This window comes from Mirounga leonina, unplaced genomic scaffold, assembly GCF_011800145.1.
Source record: "Mirounga leonina isolate KUSES-001 unplaced genomic scaffold, KU_Mleo_1.0 Mir_53, whole genome shotgun sequence".
In the NCBI taxonomy this organism is placed as follows: Eukaryota; Metazoa; Chordata; class Mammalia; order Carnivora; family Phocidae; genus Mirounga; species Mirounga leonina.
Window position 1 is genome coordinate 58,238,102 of NW_023270807.1, and position 14,201 is coordinate 58,252,302.

At 39.1% G+C, this 14,201-nt stretch overlaps 2 protein-coding genes across 2 annotated transcripts in view; both read left to right on the plus strand.

Moving 5' to 3' along the window:
* GRIK2 (glutamate ionotropic receptor kainate type subunit 2) overlaps nt 1-14,201 on the plus strand; it is a 668,139-nt gene that overhangs the window by 268,390 nt on the left and 385,548 nt on the right. The gene's annotated exons all lie outside the window — the stretch shown is intronic.
* On the plus strand, nt 2,029-2,939 carry LOC118001499 (40S ribosomal protein S27-like). The gene has a single exon (XM_034991620.1). The coding sequence runs from the start codon at nt 2,623-2,625 to the stop codon at nt 2,875-2,877; it is 255 nt and encodes an 84-aa protein (XP_034847511.1). The 5' UTR covers nt 2,029-2,622; the 3' UTR covers nt 2,878-2,939.

Consider the following 14,201-nt stretch of genomic DNA (forward strand, 5'->3'; position numbering starts at 1 on the left):
ACTGATGTCTACTTCTATATCCCCAGCTAAAAGAGCCTTTCCCCAGGTTGGGTAGCTGGCCTAGGATCTCTAGTGTCTGAATGGCTAAAAGAGTGAAATTATATACCACCCACTGCTACTGGACTTTTTTCACTCCTATTTCTCACTCAACTCTGTGACTCATGTAAGGTCGACATCAGCCCACATTAGAGCAAAGTTTATGATTTGGATTTAGGTTTCAATTTGGGAGGAAGTGCTGTCCTACTACTGCGTTATCTCAGCCATGCTACTTCCCACTCATACTTTGCTTCCTTTACACCCACATATTGTCTCGTGGATGAGGCCTGGTTACGGATTCATTCAGGCTTCTATACCACGTGACCTACAATGGCTCTGCCATCACTTCTGCCTTCTGAACCATTCTCCATGCCCAGCCAACTCCTCTACTTACCTCTTCTTTGAAATCTTTCTCATTTCTACTCTTCACCTTGCATGTACTACTTGCAGCCCATCCTTGACAATGGAAAGTTTTGTGAAGAATTAGTAAAACAAATTTTGTATATACTAAGTGATCTAAATATTATCAAATAGCATTATCAAAAATCCTCTGGGTTGCAAAAGAATAAAAATAATGAACAACTTGTTTTTACTTTCTTCTTTTATGAAAGAATTTAGAATGAATCTCAAGGGACTATGGATGTAAAATTAAGGGATGAATTAGTGGAGCTGGCAAGATTGCATCATACTGATAAGCAACAGGAGCAAGGAACAATGCATTGTGGGGGGAGGCAGAGGATTGCCAGCTAGACCCTATATTCAGAGTTCCACATGGAATGACAGTTAAGGACTACTGCTTAATATTAGTTATGAGAGATCATACAATGCATAAGCTTATTGCTTGAGAAGGATTTAGTAGAAAAGGATTCCTCCTTCATCTTCCTAAGACTGAAAGATTCTTAGTTGACTTATGGGAAAGTGGAAAGGGCTTGAAAAGCCATAGAAGTGGAAAATGATAATCAGAAGCAAAAAAGGAAAATATGCAAGATATATACAAGATATATATGTATGTGTTTAACATGTATTTAAACATGTATATGTTTAATCTCTAAAAATATTTTAGAATAGAAATTTAGAAATAAGATTTATGCTTAAATGCAATGACAGAATTTATGTTTGTATAACAAATAGGTAGCAAATAGAATAATTTTACTTCCCAAACTCATTATGAACGGATATCATACGACCTACAGCACAATTCAGTGGACTCTATATGCCATTGTCACTGTTGGAGGCTGAAGTAAAGTACTCTGGAAACACCTGGAAATTAAGTCACCCTCTGAGAGTTAAAATAGTGAAATCAAAACATAATGAATGAGAATGAAAACTTGCAAAACTACCTTAAAAGAATGTTTTCCAACTAAACACGATGTGATTATATCCTGTCTGAAGGTACCAATATAACCAAAAAAGAATATGTTCATCAGAAAGAGAATTGGTTGGATATTTGAGTTTCTTTCTTTTTTTTTTTAAGATTTTATTTATTTATTTGAGACAGAATGAGAGGGAGAGAGCACATGAGAGGGGGGAGAGTCAGAGGGAGAAGCAGGCTCCCCACCAAGCAGGGAGCCCGATGCGGGACTCGATCCCAGGACTCCAGGATCATGACCTGAGCCGAAGGCAGTCGCTTAACCGACTGAGCCACCCAGGCGCCCCGGATATTTGAGTTTCTTAAAAACAGAGATTTACACAGGAAAACATAGATGACACATCTAAAAATTGTTAATGAAACATAGATTCTTAGCTGATGGGTTACCAGTAAGACCAAAGTTATTGCATTCAGGATGCAAAGACTCAGTACTGGATTTAGAAAAAGACTCCCAGGGTTTGAATGTGGCTTTGTGACTTTCTAGCCATGAGACTTTGAACATAATAACCCAGATATCAGTGTCTTCACATCATCTGCAAATTGGGGCTGACAACAGTACCTCTTCACAGAGTTCTTATGGATATAACACAAACCCACAACAAATGATTATTACATTCATTGGGCCAATTCCCTTTGTTCTGATGCCAAAATAATATTAAGGAATCTTCAGATTATGATATGGTTTCTGATGTAATTTGAGAATGTTGTGGTCCTGCAATTCAAATATTGCCACGCTTGTGATAGATATAGTCCTCATTACAAACTAGTAGATTTGGGTTTCTGGTGTTACACGTCACTCTCCTGATCTTGATTAATGTAAGTCTATTATGTTAGCCATGTGGCATGTGTTTCAGAGCAACCTAAAAGTCTTTGGAGCTGAAGTCGAAATTCAAAAAATCAACACACATTGCCTCACTTAAGGATGTAGTTAAATTCAGTGACGATTCTTCTTTATATGAGATATGTTTCCAGAGAAATAAATAATAGAGGATGCATCCAGACATGTGGTAGGACATTAGTCAAACCAAGGATGAAGCAGAGTAGAGGAAATGCCTCCTGCTATTCTCTCACTTATGCTGAGAGAGGCTAAAACACAAGACTACCTCCTTTTCATGATTATCTTTCACTGTCAATGTCCCCTAGTTTACTACGCACAAATCCATCCTCAGAAATACCACCAGAGTCCTTTCCGGTGGTGACGACCTCCCCACCAGAACATGCCCCTCGCGAAGGATCTCTTGCACCTGTCCCCGGAAGAGGAGAAGAGGAAGCACAAGAAGAAGTGCCTGGTGCAGAGCCCCAACTCCTACTTCACGGATGTGAAGTGCCCAAAATGCTACAAAATAACCACCGTCTTTAGCCATGCACAAATGGTAGTTCTGTGTGTCGGCTGCTCCACTGTCCTCTGCCAGCCCACAGGAGGAAAAGCAAGGCTTACAGAAGGATGCTCCTTCAGGTGGAAGCAGCACTAAAAGCACCCTGAATCAAGATGAGTGGGACACTATCCCAATAAACAGATTTTGGATAAAAAAAAGAAAAAGAAAAAAAGAAATACCACCAGAGTGATTTTTTAACAGGAAAATTTGTTCATCTCACTCGCCTTAACTTCCTTAGTGATGCCACAGTGGGCAGGAGAAGCACGTCTAACTCCCTAAATCCCCTAGCTTCCTCACCTTCAGAGGTGGGGCCCAGGCTGATTCTCATAGCTTAAGGTAAGTCTGTGTCTCTGGTTACAGTTGAGTAGACCAAGAGTTAACATAGCTGGGCCAATTAGATTCCCTATCCAGGAATTTGGAATTGGAACCAAGAGAGATGAGTTGGTCTCTGCCAGCTGCTGGACCTATAACAAGTAAATTCAGGAGTGAATTTGAAAGATGGCCATGTCTCCTATTTGAACTGTGAATCAGAGAAAACCAGTCTCATTAGGAAGAGAATAATGACGCCAGCACACAAAAAAGAGCAGAAGTGAAAGATAGTGATACCTTTCTAACCTTGTTCCTACTTGTTTCTGGTCTCTAAGGAAAGACTGAATTCCCATGCTGGGGTTTCATGAAATTACCTGAATGTTTCTAATCAATTCTCTCTTTCTGCATAAGCCAGCCTGAATTCTTTAAGTACTTGCAACTATGAAGTTCCTTCCTTCCTATACTTACAAAGTATAATCTAAGGAGATGTCCTTCATAACCAGTTCTTGCCTGCTGCTGGTCCAGCCTCACTTCCCACCATATCACAGCTTATACTTGATTTTCCAGCAGTACCAACCAAATAGCTCACAAAATTTTGGAACTCCCATACTCTCATATCATTATGTTTTGTACATGCACTTTCCTCTTTTTTCCAAGATCATCCATCTTTTTCCATGTACCAAATGGTTACCCCTCCTTAGGCATTCTATCCCTACCACTTCCACTGCACTTTAGAGACACTCACACTATTACATAGAATTCATTGTAGAAAATGATTTGCATACCTATCTCCCCACTATGCTGTAATCTCATAGATGGCAAACATCTACTGTTTATGTTTCATATTTTACTTCTGCATTTCCAATTCAAAGCACATGTTATGTGCTGCCACATAATTCTGATATATTCACATCTTTCAACCATTCATATATGCTGAATGAGCATAATTGCTGAAGGCATTGGGGTTAATAGTATTCTTTTCTGGAACAAAAATATGAAATAAAATCTGAGCTCCTTAAGGGTCACGTTTTACTCAGCAATCCCACCAGCACGTAGTAGTTCTGGCCTTTATTGTTAGTCATGGGCCCACCACATAAAACTTCTCACGCTGGGGCGTCTGGGTGGCTCAGTTGGTTAAGCAACTGCCTTCGGCTCAGGTCATGATCCTGGAGTCCCGGGATCGAGTCCCGCATCGGGCTCCCTGCTCGTCAGGGAGTCTGCTTCTCCCTCTGACCCTCCCCCCTCTCATGTGCTTACTCTCTCTCATTCTCTCTCTCTCAAATAAATAAATAAAATCTTTAAAAAAAAAAAACTTCTCACGCTGTTTCATCAGCATCAATTTTAAATCATATTTGATGTATGAAGTGGCAGGATAAACCCAGTAACAGCAGCCTCCTGGGACAGAGCCAAAATAAGAGCTGGGAAGGATCATTTGTGGCTTCATAACTGCACTGACCTGGACATAAGTGGGGATTAAATGACAGCAGGCTGGCTAATCAGCCCCTGTCTGGAGGGTGGAAGTTGGGTTATTGCAAGCTGAGAGGGCGGGTAGAGTGATAGAAAGACAGGTGTGCACCCGAGCAGGACTGTCTTGAGACAAAGAGCCTGCAGCGTGACCATCAGAATTGAACAATGGGGTGGGGCAGTCCCACTCAGGATGGGTCAGTAACAATGCCAAGACAGCAGGTGATGAAGTGACTATGATGAAGGACAAAGAATGCGGTGAAGTGGGAGGACCATAGAGAACTACTGGTTTGCCTAGAATGTTCCTGAGTTGTGCTTGCTGTCCTGGTCTAATTACTATGTACTTAATATCTCTATCTCTTAGACTCTTGAAAGGGCCCCAGTCTGATGAAATATAATAAAGTAACATTAATGGAAAACAACCATTAAATCAAAATATAACCAAACTCTGGTCACAAGTTGAAGTACTTTCTTTGTAGAGAGTTTCTAAAACATTGTTGTGATGCATTTCTGGGTGGCATTTACGTGTTTGTCCAGAATCTCTTTGAGGGGATCTTTTGAGTCTCTATGGTTCAGGCAAGCCTCACTTTCATGTCACACAACCCACTAAGGCATCTAACTTCAGCCCTTCTACTCCCACCACATAATCCCAATCTGGGCCAGATGCAGTCCTTCTTAGGATTTTGACAGAATTTGAGACAAAAATCTCTGTTGTTAGAGTGGGAGTCTGTTGGTCATCTGTGCCATCAAATGGGAAAATGTTGAGGGGTAGCAAAGGCAACACAGAGGAAGAGAGAACAGCAACAGAGAAAGAATTGTTGTCTCCAGCCATGCCTGGAGTTTATAGGAGGCAGTGAGTTCCATTTTTGTTCAGCGCAGTGTGAATAAGGTCTGCACGTATTACCAAAAGAGTTCTGGCAAATACAACTGCCTTATTAAACTGTCCTGCTGTTTACTTGCCCTCTCTCATTACACCAGGCATAGGCCCACATTCAGCAGCTCTATGAAGAGGACAAAGAGAAATTAGATGATAGGGTGGACCTGGGGCTGGGTCAGCCTAGAACAAGCCGCTCGACCGTGACTGTGGCACCCCTCAAATGCACAGCCCTTAAGTTACCTCGGCTGGAAACCAGTCACTAACGTGCTTATCCTCTCATGAATCAGATGCGAACAGGTTGTAATAACAGCAAGCAGGATACAAATACAACATTTATTCTATTGGCTCCTCACAAATGGAGCATTCTAAATAGAAAATTGACCTTAGCACATATTGAACTTAGACCCTGAGGCTATAGCAGCCAAAGAGTTTCAGCCTTGGCATGGTCAAAAGCACTGTTTGCTTTCTAATAATGACATAATTACTATTTTTTCATAACAGTGAGGGAAGAAACGGGGACAACATATTTTAGTATTGACTTCAGGAGTAGTAATCAGGTTGGCATCCTCTGCCTTCCAGGGATCATAAACACACTCCATGGAACACCCCAGTTCAGTCCATTTGTGAGGCAGGCTGTTGTGAGATGGTGTGGAGCTAGTCTTGCAGCTTGAACCCAGCTTCAAGCACATGGAAGGAGTTCTGGTATTCTCTACTTTGTCCCCATTATCCCTGTTGCTTCCCCCATTCTGAACTCAAGAGCTCTCTGAGACCCTATCCAGCAGGATGGCATTGTGCTCTCTGTATTGTTATTGGAATAAGTTTAGATGGACTAGTTGTCTGGAAGCACAATATCTCCCTCCACTTGTCCTAGAGAACCATAAGCCACTCTCATAATATATCTCATGCTTTAGAATTTGTTGTGAATTGACTCAGTTCTTTGCAATTGAGTTGAGCCTCAGGACTCCATATTTCAGTGGTCACTAAGCATAGTTCCACCTAACCGCTCTTATTGTATCCAGGCCTGTACTTAAACTCTTCTGTGTCTTCCTGCCATCTTCATCCCCAGCTTACTATTTTAAAAGCTCCCAATCACTGCACTCACCAGACTTATGAAATAAGCCTAACGGGTTATGAATTGCTACTAGATATACATGGACATAAAAATGTGTAAGGGCAATGCTAGTTAGGAGGCTTTTACAATAATCCATTTGCGAGATCGTAAAACTCAATCCAGTGTGTTAGAAGCAGTAAGAGTTGGTAGAAAAGGATTTTCTAATAGTCTGGATGTAAGGTATGCTAGCAAGAGCTGATCAAAGGTGACACCAAGGTTTTTGGCCTGAGTAACTGGAATTATAAGAGTTGCCATTATACTATGTGGGGAAGACTGAGTGGGGAGCAGTTTTGGAGGCTGGGGATGTGAAGAGCCAATTTTGGAATGCTGTGTAGTATTTACTATACATCAAAGTAGAGATGTTGCATTATTCAGGAGTCCCCAAAACCACCCTAATTTCTGACTGATTGCAATTTCAAACATCCCCAATATCACCCTCAAGTTTGATAATTCACTAGAATAGCTCACAGAATGACTGAAAACTATTATACTCACTGTTATAATTTATAACAAAAGGATACAGATTAAGATCAACCAAGAGAAAAAGCATGGAGCAGAGTCCAGAAGAGGTCCACACTCAGAGGTTCCAGTTGTCTTCTCCCAACAACTCAACTTGTGGACATTGCTAACTTTCCCAGGCAACAGTGAGTGACACTATTAATGCCAACTACGAAAGCTCATGTGAGCATTGGGGTGTCCAGAGTTTTTATTGGGGTTGATCACGTAAGCCTGGCTAACTAGGCACTTGGCCCACCTGTAGTTTCTAGCCCCTCCAGAGGCTGAGCTGCTCCTTCATGACTCAAAACCCCTACGGTAAATCACATTGTTAGTCTATCCTGTGTGGCCCAAGGCTCCCAGATAAAGACACTCTGATCAGACAGGACATTCCAAGGGCTTAGAGATTACCTCCCAGGAGCCAATAGCAAAGGCCAGACCTCTCTTTGACAAGATTAATTTTTTACTACACAATTGTCAAATAGGAAAATGAATTTAGGACTCGAGTTCAGGGAAGTATCTGGCAAGAGATACAAATTTGGGAGTTAATGGCATGTAGAAGGAGTTCCTAGCAGGAAGCAGGATTTACTTAGATGCTTAAATGAAGAGATTTTGATAGAGACCAGGCAGAGTTTGGAGAGAAAACAGAGCCTCCTGACACACACACACACACACACACACACACACACACACACGCACACACATATACACACAACAGTGATTTTTGAGTTCCGGGGAGAACTAATTACCAGAAACCAGTAAGGAGGGTGAATCTGTGCCAGGCACAGTACTAACTGACTCATATGCACTAGCTCATTTGATTTTTTCTGTATTGTAATAATTATTGTGATCACATTTTTACAGGTGAGAAAACTAAAATCTGGAAAATTTAAATATTGTATGTAGCCATTCAGTAGAAAGTTAATGAGGTGGGATCGATGCAGACTGCCATGCTACAATATGGTTCAGAAATTTGGCATCATGATGCAACGTATAAGACTGACTTATGAATAGGTTGCAAATATGTTTGAAAGGTCTCAGCCTTTCTCCATGACTAACCTGCTAAAGGTTATTCAGGTACCGCTAGTTTATGCCTTCCCCACTTAGGCCTTCCTAGGAGGCTTCTGCCTTTCTAGATCAATATTGTGAACATGTGTGGTATGGACTTTAGAAATGGAAACAGAACAGAAAGAACAGAAACACCATGGCCAGATTATCCTGTGGGGAGAAGTCAGGGCAGACATAAATAAAATTTCCCAGGGAAATAGAGACAGAGGAGGGGTGTGTGTGTGTGTGTGTGTGTGTGTATGCAAGTGAGCCTGTGTGTGTGCACAAATGTACACACATATGTGCATTATGTGTCAATGCAAGTGTTCAGAATTTGAGGAGTTTGAGGAAAAAAAACAATATAGAATTTTAATGAGTTTGCTTCAGACAATTTATACACATTTTTAATGTTTTTAGGAGACTGTAAGAGTCAGAATTCCTGTTTGGATTCTACTTATTTGAATGCATCATGGTTCAATGTTGAACCATGGGTCTTGCCTTCACATAAAGAGCATGGTGCCTAAAATGTATGGTCTGCACTATAATATTTTCCATTCTGAAGCATAGAAAGGCTTTGCCATCAATAAAACAATATCATGGATAGAATTTGATGACACTAATAAGTAAGGAGGAGATTTTAATATAAGGATGACCAATACATGATGCCACTATGCCTACCCCATACCTCAGGTTCAAATCCCTTATTGAAACATGCCCCTGAACACAGAACTAGTCTCAAAAATTTTTTTTACACAGTGCTCTAGGGAGCCACACATAGTCAATTCACCTTGGCATGTAAATTAAAACTCATTTGTGGCTTGGTTTCTAATATATAATGCTAAAGTGTTTTACATGTTTTGAGTTTTGAATATATTAGGCTCTATCCTACTTTAAATATACAGCAAATTTCAAAAAGAGAGAAGGCATTCCCTCTCTGTCAGGTTATTGTTAAAATCTGAAGATTTTCCCAGGAGACCAGCCCTCCAATTTTACTCCACATAACTTTCTCTCCCTCTTCTAAGAAGATGAAAACCACTTTGGAAGTTTCTTCTCATTTTCCCTTCCTCTTCTCCCTTTTTATTCTAGACTCCAATTTTCTTTATTTTCTATTTTCCCTGTACTAATGAACAAATCTATCTCATCCCCAAAGGGAGGAGGGCAGACAAAAATTTGGAGACAGAATTTTTTTCAATGGAAATCTTCTCTTGTCTAAGCCACTTTTGATTTTCTTAATACGATTAGCTCCCTTGTCGGTATTTAATGCATTAGGATAGACTACAAAATCCTGGTGTAGATATTTTATTCAGTTTTCTTTAAAACACTCTATAGCACAGGGGTGCCTGGGTGGCTCAGTTGGTTAAGCATCTGACTCTTGATCTTAGCTCAGGTCTTGATCTCAGGGTCATGAATTCAAGCCCCACATTGGGTTCCATGCTACACATGGAGCCTACTTTAAAAAAGAAAAATAAAAAGTCTAAAACACTCTGTGGCACAAATAAAGCATTCCAATAAAAATAATTCCTTGAGATGTTCAGTCTCTCAATGAATTCTCTTTTCTCAACTGAAAGAAAAGGGGGTAGGGTTGATGATGAAACACTGACTGTGGATGAGTCATTTTTGTATAGTTTATTATACAATGCATTTGGAGGGTAGGGGAGAGGTCTGGCCTGCACAAGGACCCCATTCACTAAAATGATAAATAGCCCTGATGAGTGAGCCAGGTGGCAAGACTCTAGTTTGTGTAGCTACTGAAGTGGATACCTGGATATAGGAGGAACCTTGGGACTCCCTTCCTGGGGCTGGGGGAAGCTGGGCCTGCAGAGAGGGGGGTGTGATTGATCTCTTTAGAAGAAAGTGCCAGCTGGAGTGTGCATAAATGGCTCCTTCTGGATTCTCCTTATTTGCTGAATTGATGGCACCTTCTGAAAAGAGCAGGTCTCTGTCCTGCTGTAAGCTGACGATAAACCTTGATTTCAGCTACTGTACAATATCTGAAAGCAGAAAAAGGTTAAAAAACATGCACTCTCAGTGAAGAAATTAGAGGGAATAGAATGTTACTCATCTACCAAAATAAAGGGATAATTGCAATGTGGTGCTCTTTTTCGTTAGAAGATTCTCAGGAACCCATCTGTGCAGATTGTTTCTCTTTTATTATCATTACATCAACTAATTACATTAGGGAAAGAGGGGGCATTTTAACTAAAAGATTGTTTTAAGGAGTTATAATTCTACTCTTCCATTAAATAAATTAATCGGGTACCAAATTTGTTAAAGTATACTACATTTCTGAAAATTGTTGTTTGGAAATTATTTGTATTAACCACATTTTCAACAAAATAAATTTCACTCTTTTATTTCATCTCATAGATGGGTCTTTTTATTTCTCTATTTTGACCAAGGAATCATAGGAAATGACCACATGTAAATCATCTCAATTATTTTAAGAAGCTTACTTTTTTCCTATTATATTTTACAAAGCATGCATATTTAAGTATATATGATGAATTTGATTAGGGTAATCTTTTCTGAGATAGGAATTTTTTAGAACATGATAATTTTCAGAGGAATACTGGGGGAGGTAGGAAGATCGCTAGAGATCTACAGAGGAAAATACATACCCAGTATTGTAATTAGACATTCCTGCTGTTTAAGCCCATTTCCCTTTGGATAAAATCCCCATCCACATACATTAAATTGCAAGGATGCCATCAAATAACTCATTAAATAAAGTGGGTAAACATGCATTCTTTGAATATTTTGAGTCCATCTTCCTTTTTGTCAACTCTCTCTTACTATAAATAGTTGTTTTAAATAACAAAACTCAGAGATTTGTATGTAATTGCCAGATAATGGGGAAGGCAAAGGATCTAGAGTGAAAATATGGTTAAAAGAGAAACAATATCGCAGGACAGAGCAACGAAGACTTGGAAGCCAAGAGAGAAGTCTAAGCACCTGGTGCAGGAGATGGTGAAAAGCAAAATTTACAAATCATGTTTCTACTTTCAGTATTCAAAAGCTCTCTGGATTTCTTTCCTCTGATTGGAAAGCTGAACTAATTTTATTCCAAAAACTGAAGGTGAGAAGCATTACAGAAATAACTTTTGTATTAAAAATTAAAGTGTCAGGACGCCTGGGTGGCTCATTTGGTTAAGTGTCTGCTTTTGGCTCAGGTCATGATCCCAGGGTCCTGGGACTGAGTCCTGCATTGGGCTCCTTGCTCAGCCCCAAGCATCTTCACCCTCTGCTCAGCCCCGAGCATCTTCTTCCTCTGCCTGCTTGTGCTCTCTCTCTCTCTGACAAATAAATAAATAAAATCTTAAAAAAAAAAAAAGTGCCAAAGTCAAACTATATCTCATGCAGTTCAAGACTGAATAAATGCTATGATTCCAATCACTATATTTATCCATGAAATGATGTCTTGCACATAGTAGACATGCAGTAAATACATGTTGAATGAATGAATAAAAGCAACATTTTACTCTAATTCTTAAGTAGGAGATGGCAGTTCCTACCAGCAGCAGTTGTTTTCTTTTTTTTTTTTTTTTCTATTTTAGCTCTTCAATATTACTCCTCAGGGAATCTGGCAAACTGAAATCTGTTACATTAATGCCAACAGGGATATATGTGTGTGAAGAGAATAAGTAAACATTTATTGTACCTGATGGCTCAATGGACCATCCACATAAGCTCTTAAGAGACTTGGAAATACTTGGCAGTATTTATAGTTAGGGTGGACTCTGCAATTACTATATGTGGATTTTATGCTTTGAAAATTTCTATTTTTTTGAATCATTTGGGATTTTTCAGTTCAAAACTGTTGGACTAATCTCTAACTATGTAGCTCCTTTTTCTTTGGTAATGAGTTAATCTCTTAAAATTTCGATTAAAATTTTGATGTTATTAAGTTTTCAGTCTAAATTAGTGTCAAAATAACTTCCAAGGACAGATTTAATAACCAGCACTTTTTAAAAAAATATATTTTTCCTAATCTTAGCAAAAATAACAAAAACATTGACAACTGCCACTTTTTGAGAGTCTGATATGTGACAGTTCCTTTTTTGGTGTTTTATATATTAATACATATATGGTTTTACCTTATTATAGAGAAGAGGAAGGCAAAGCAGAGAGAGATATAATGTCTTACACAAAGTCATGCAGATCATATGTTTTTGAACTGAGATTCAAACCAACACTCAAGCTATTTCTACAATGACAAACTAAATCCCCAAAATTTATATTTAACTTGTATAAAATCTTCTGAGATAAGTAAGCCTTTATTTGGCAGAGGTTAGTATTAGAACATTCTGCATCTATATAAATAATTTTATGAGAATAATAGAAATTCAGAGCTAGGAAAAGTTTAAAGATAATCCAATTTGGTAATTCTTAGACATTTTGGGTTTTATATCATCTTACATTTTTAATAATAATTGAAGATCTCTAAAAGCATTTGTAAGATATTTTCATAGGTTTTCTTTAATATTTGATTTAATGGGAGGAAGCGGGATTTTCCTATCTGTTTCTTCACTATCTGATTAGGATGGGCACTAAGTTACATTATGGAAATACATGGAGATGGTTTTGAAGGGGTCTATTTTTTACCTCCCTCCTACTCCTATTAATGGCACAATAATCTACCTCCACCTCCCTCCTTCTCCTAGTAATGGCACAACAATCTACCCAAACCACCCTAGTAGAACTGTCCTTACCTAGGTCATCAATGATTTTGTAGTTAAATTTAATAAACACATTTTAAAGTGTTTACCATTATTTCTTTGTTAACTAGCAACCCTTGACATGGCTGATCACTCCTCTCACTTTGAACCCTCAGCTGACCTGATCCTCCTATGATCTCATGCTCAGTGGAAGCACTGTCTCTCCCTAGCCGCCTAAACCAGAAACCTGGGACACTTCCCTGACTCAGCCCTCTCCCTCACCAAGTACTGTCAGTACTTTCTCAAAAATCTCTCTCTGGTCCATCCACTTCTATCTCTCCCTACCATCTTGCCTTGCACACACATCTTGGCCTTTCCTAACCTGCTTTATTATAACTGCCTTCCAACTCTTTCTTCCTCCAGTTTTAGCTCTTCTGATCTGTCCTCCATATTGAAAATGTGAGTGATTCCTTTTCTTTTTTTTCTTTTCTTTTCTTTTCTTTTTTCTTTTCTTTTCTTTTCTTTTCTTTTCTTTTCTTTTCTTTTCTTTTCTTTTCTTTCCTTTCCTTTCGTTCTTTTCTTTTTTAGAGAGCGAGGGGAGAGTGAGAGGGGAGGGGTTAGAGGGAGAGGGAGAAGGAAAATCCTAAGCAGGCTTCACGCCCATTGTGGAGCCCAACATGACCTGAGATCATGACCTGAGCTGAAACCAAGAGTCGGACACTTAACCAAGTCGGGCATCTGAGTGATTCTTTTGAAATGTGGATTCCAAGTGGGCATTTTCCACTACCTTTAAGACCTTAACTCTGAAATAATTTACATGGGCTTCTTAAGGAACCCATGCCCTCTGAAATTACACTGGTCACCACTTCTTCCTTGTTTCTTAAGATTCTTTGCCCACGGTCTCTCACCTCCCTACCAGTATAAAAAACTTTTTTTTTTTTTCCTATCTATTCCTTCCACTCTTACTCCTTTTATTCAGGTATTAACTGAATGTCACTTCCTTTGAGGTAATTTTCGTGAGCATTCTCATTCCAAGTTCAATGATTCTGCTGTATTCTTCATCAGTAATTGCATTTTCCCCACCAAAATATTATTTGCCATTTTTCATTTATAATTGCCTGCTTAATAGCCTTTACCTGCCCTCCCCCACATATTTTTAACATGGTATGGGCAGGAAATTTGTCCATTTTACTTTTCATTGTATTGCCAATATCTAGAACACTGCTTGACCCATAGTAAGAATTTAATAAACATTTGTTTGATGTGGGAGTAAATGAATGGTGTCTTCTTTTCTTTCTCTTTTTCCTACAGTCAGCTGTATTTACAGTTTTCTGATTCATGTTTCCTAATGAAGTTGGAATTCATTCTTTGAATTATTTTATTGTCTTATGCTACTAGCTAATATAGTTCTTATCTTATAATATCGGTATGCCAAAGTGGTTCAAAAGTGACTCCCATATGA

What these genes read in the sequence shown, in the direction of transcription:
- LOC118001499 (XM_034991620.1), top strand. Translation starts at nt 2,623, where the DNA reads ATGCCCCTCGCGAAGGATCTCTTGCACCTGTCCCCGGAAGAGGAGAAG.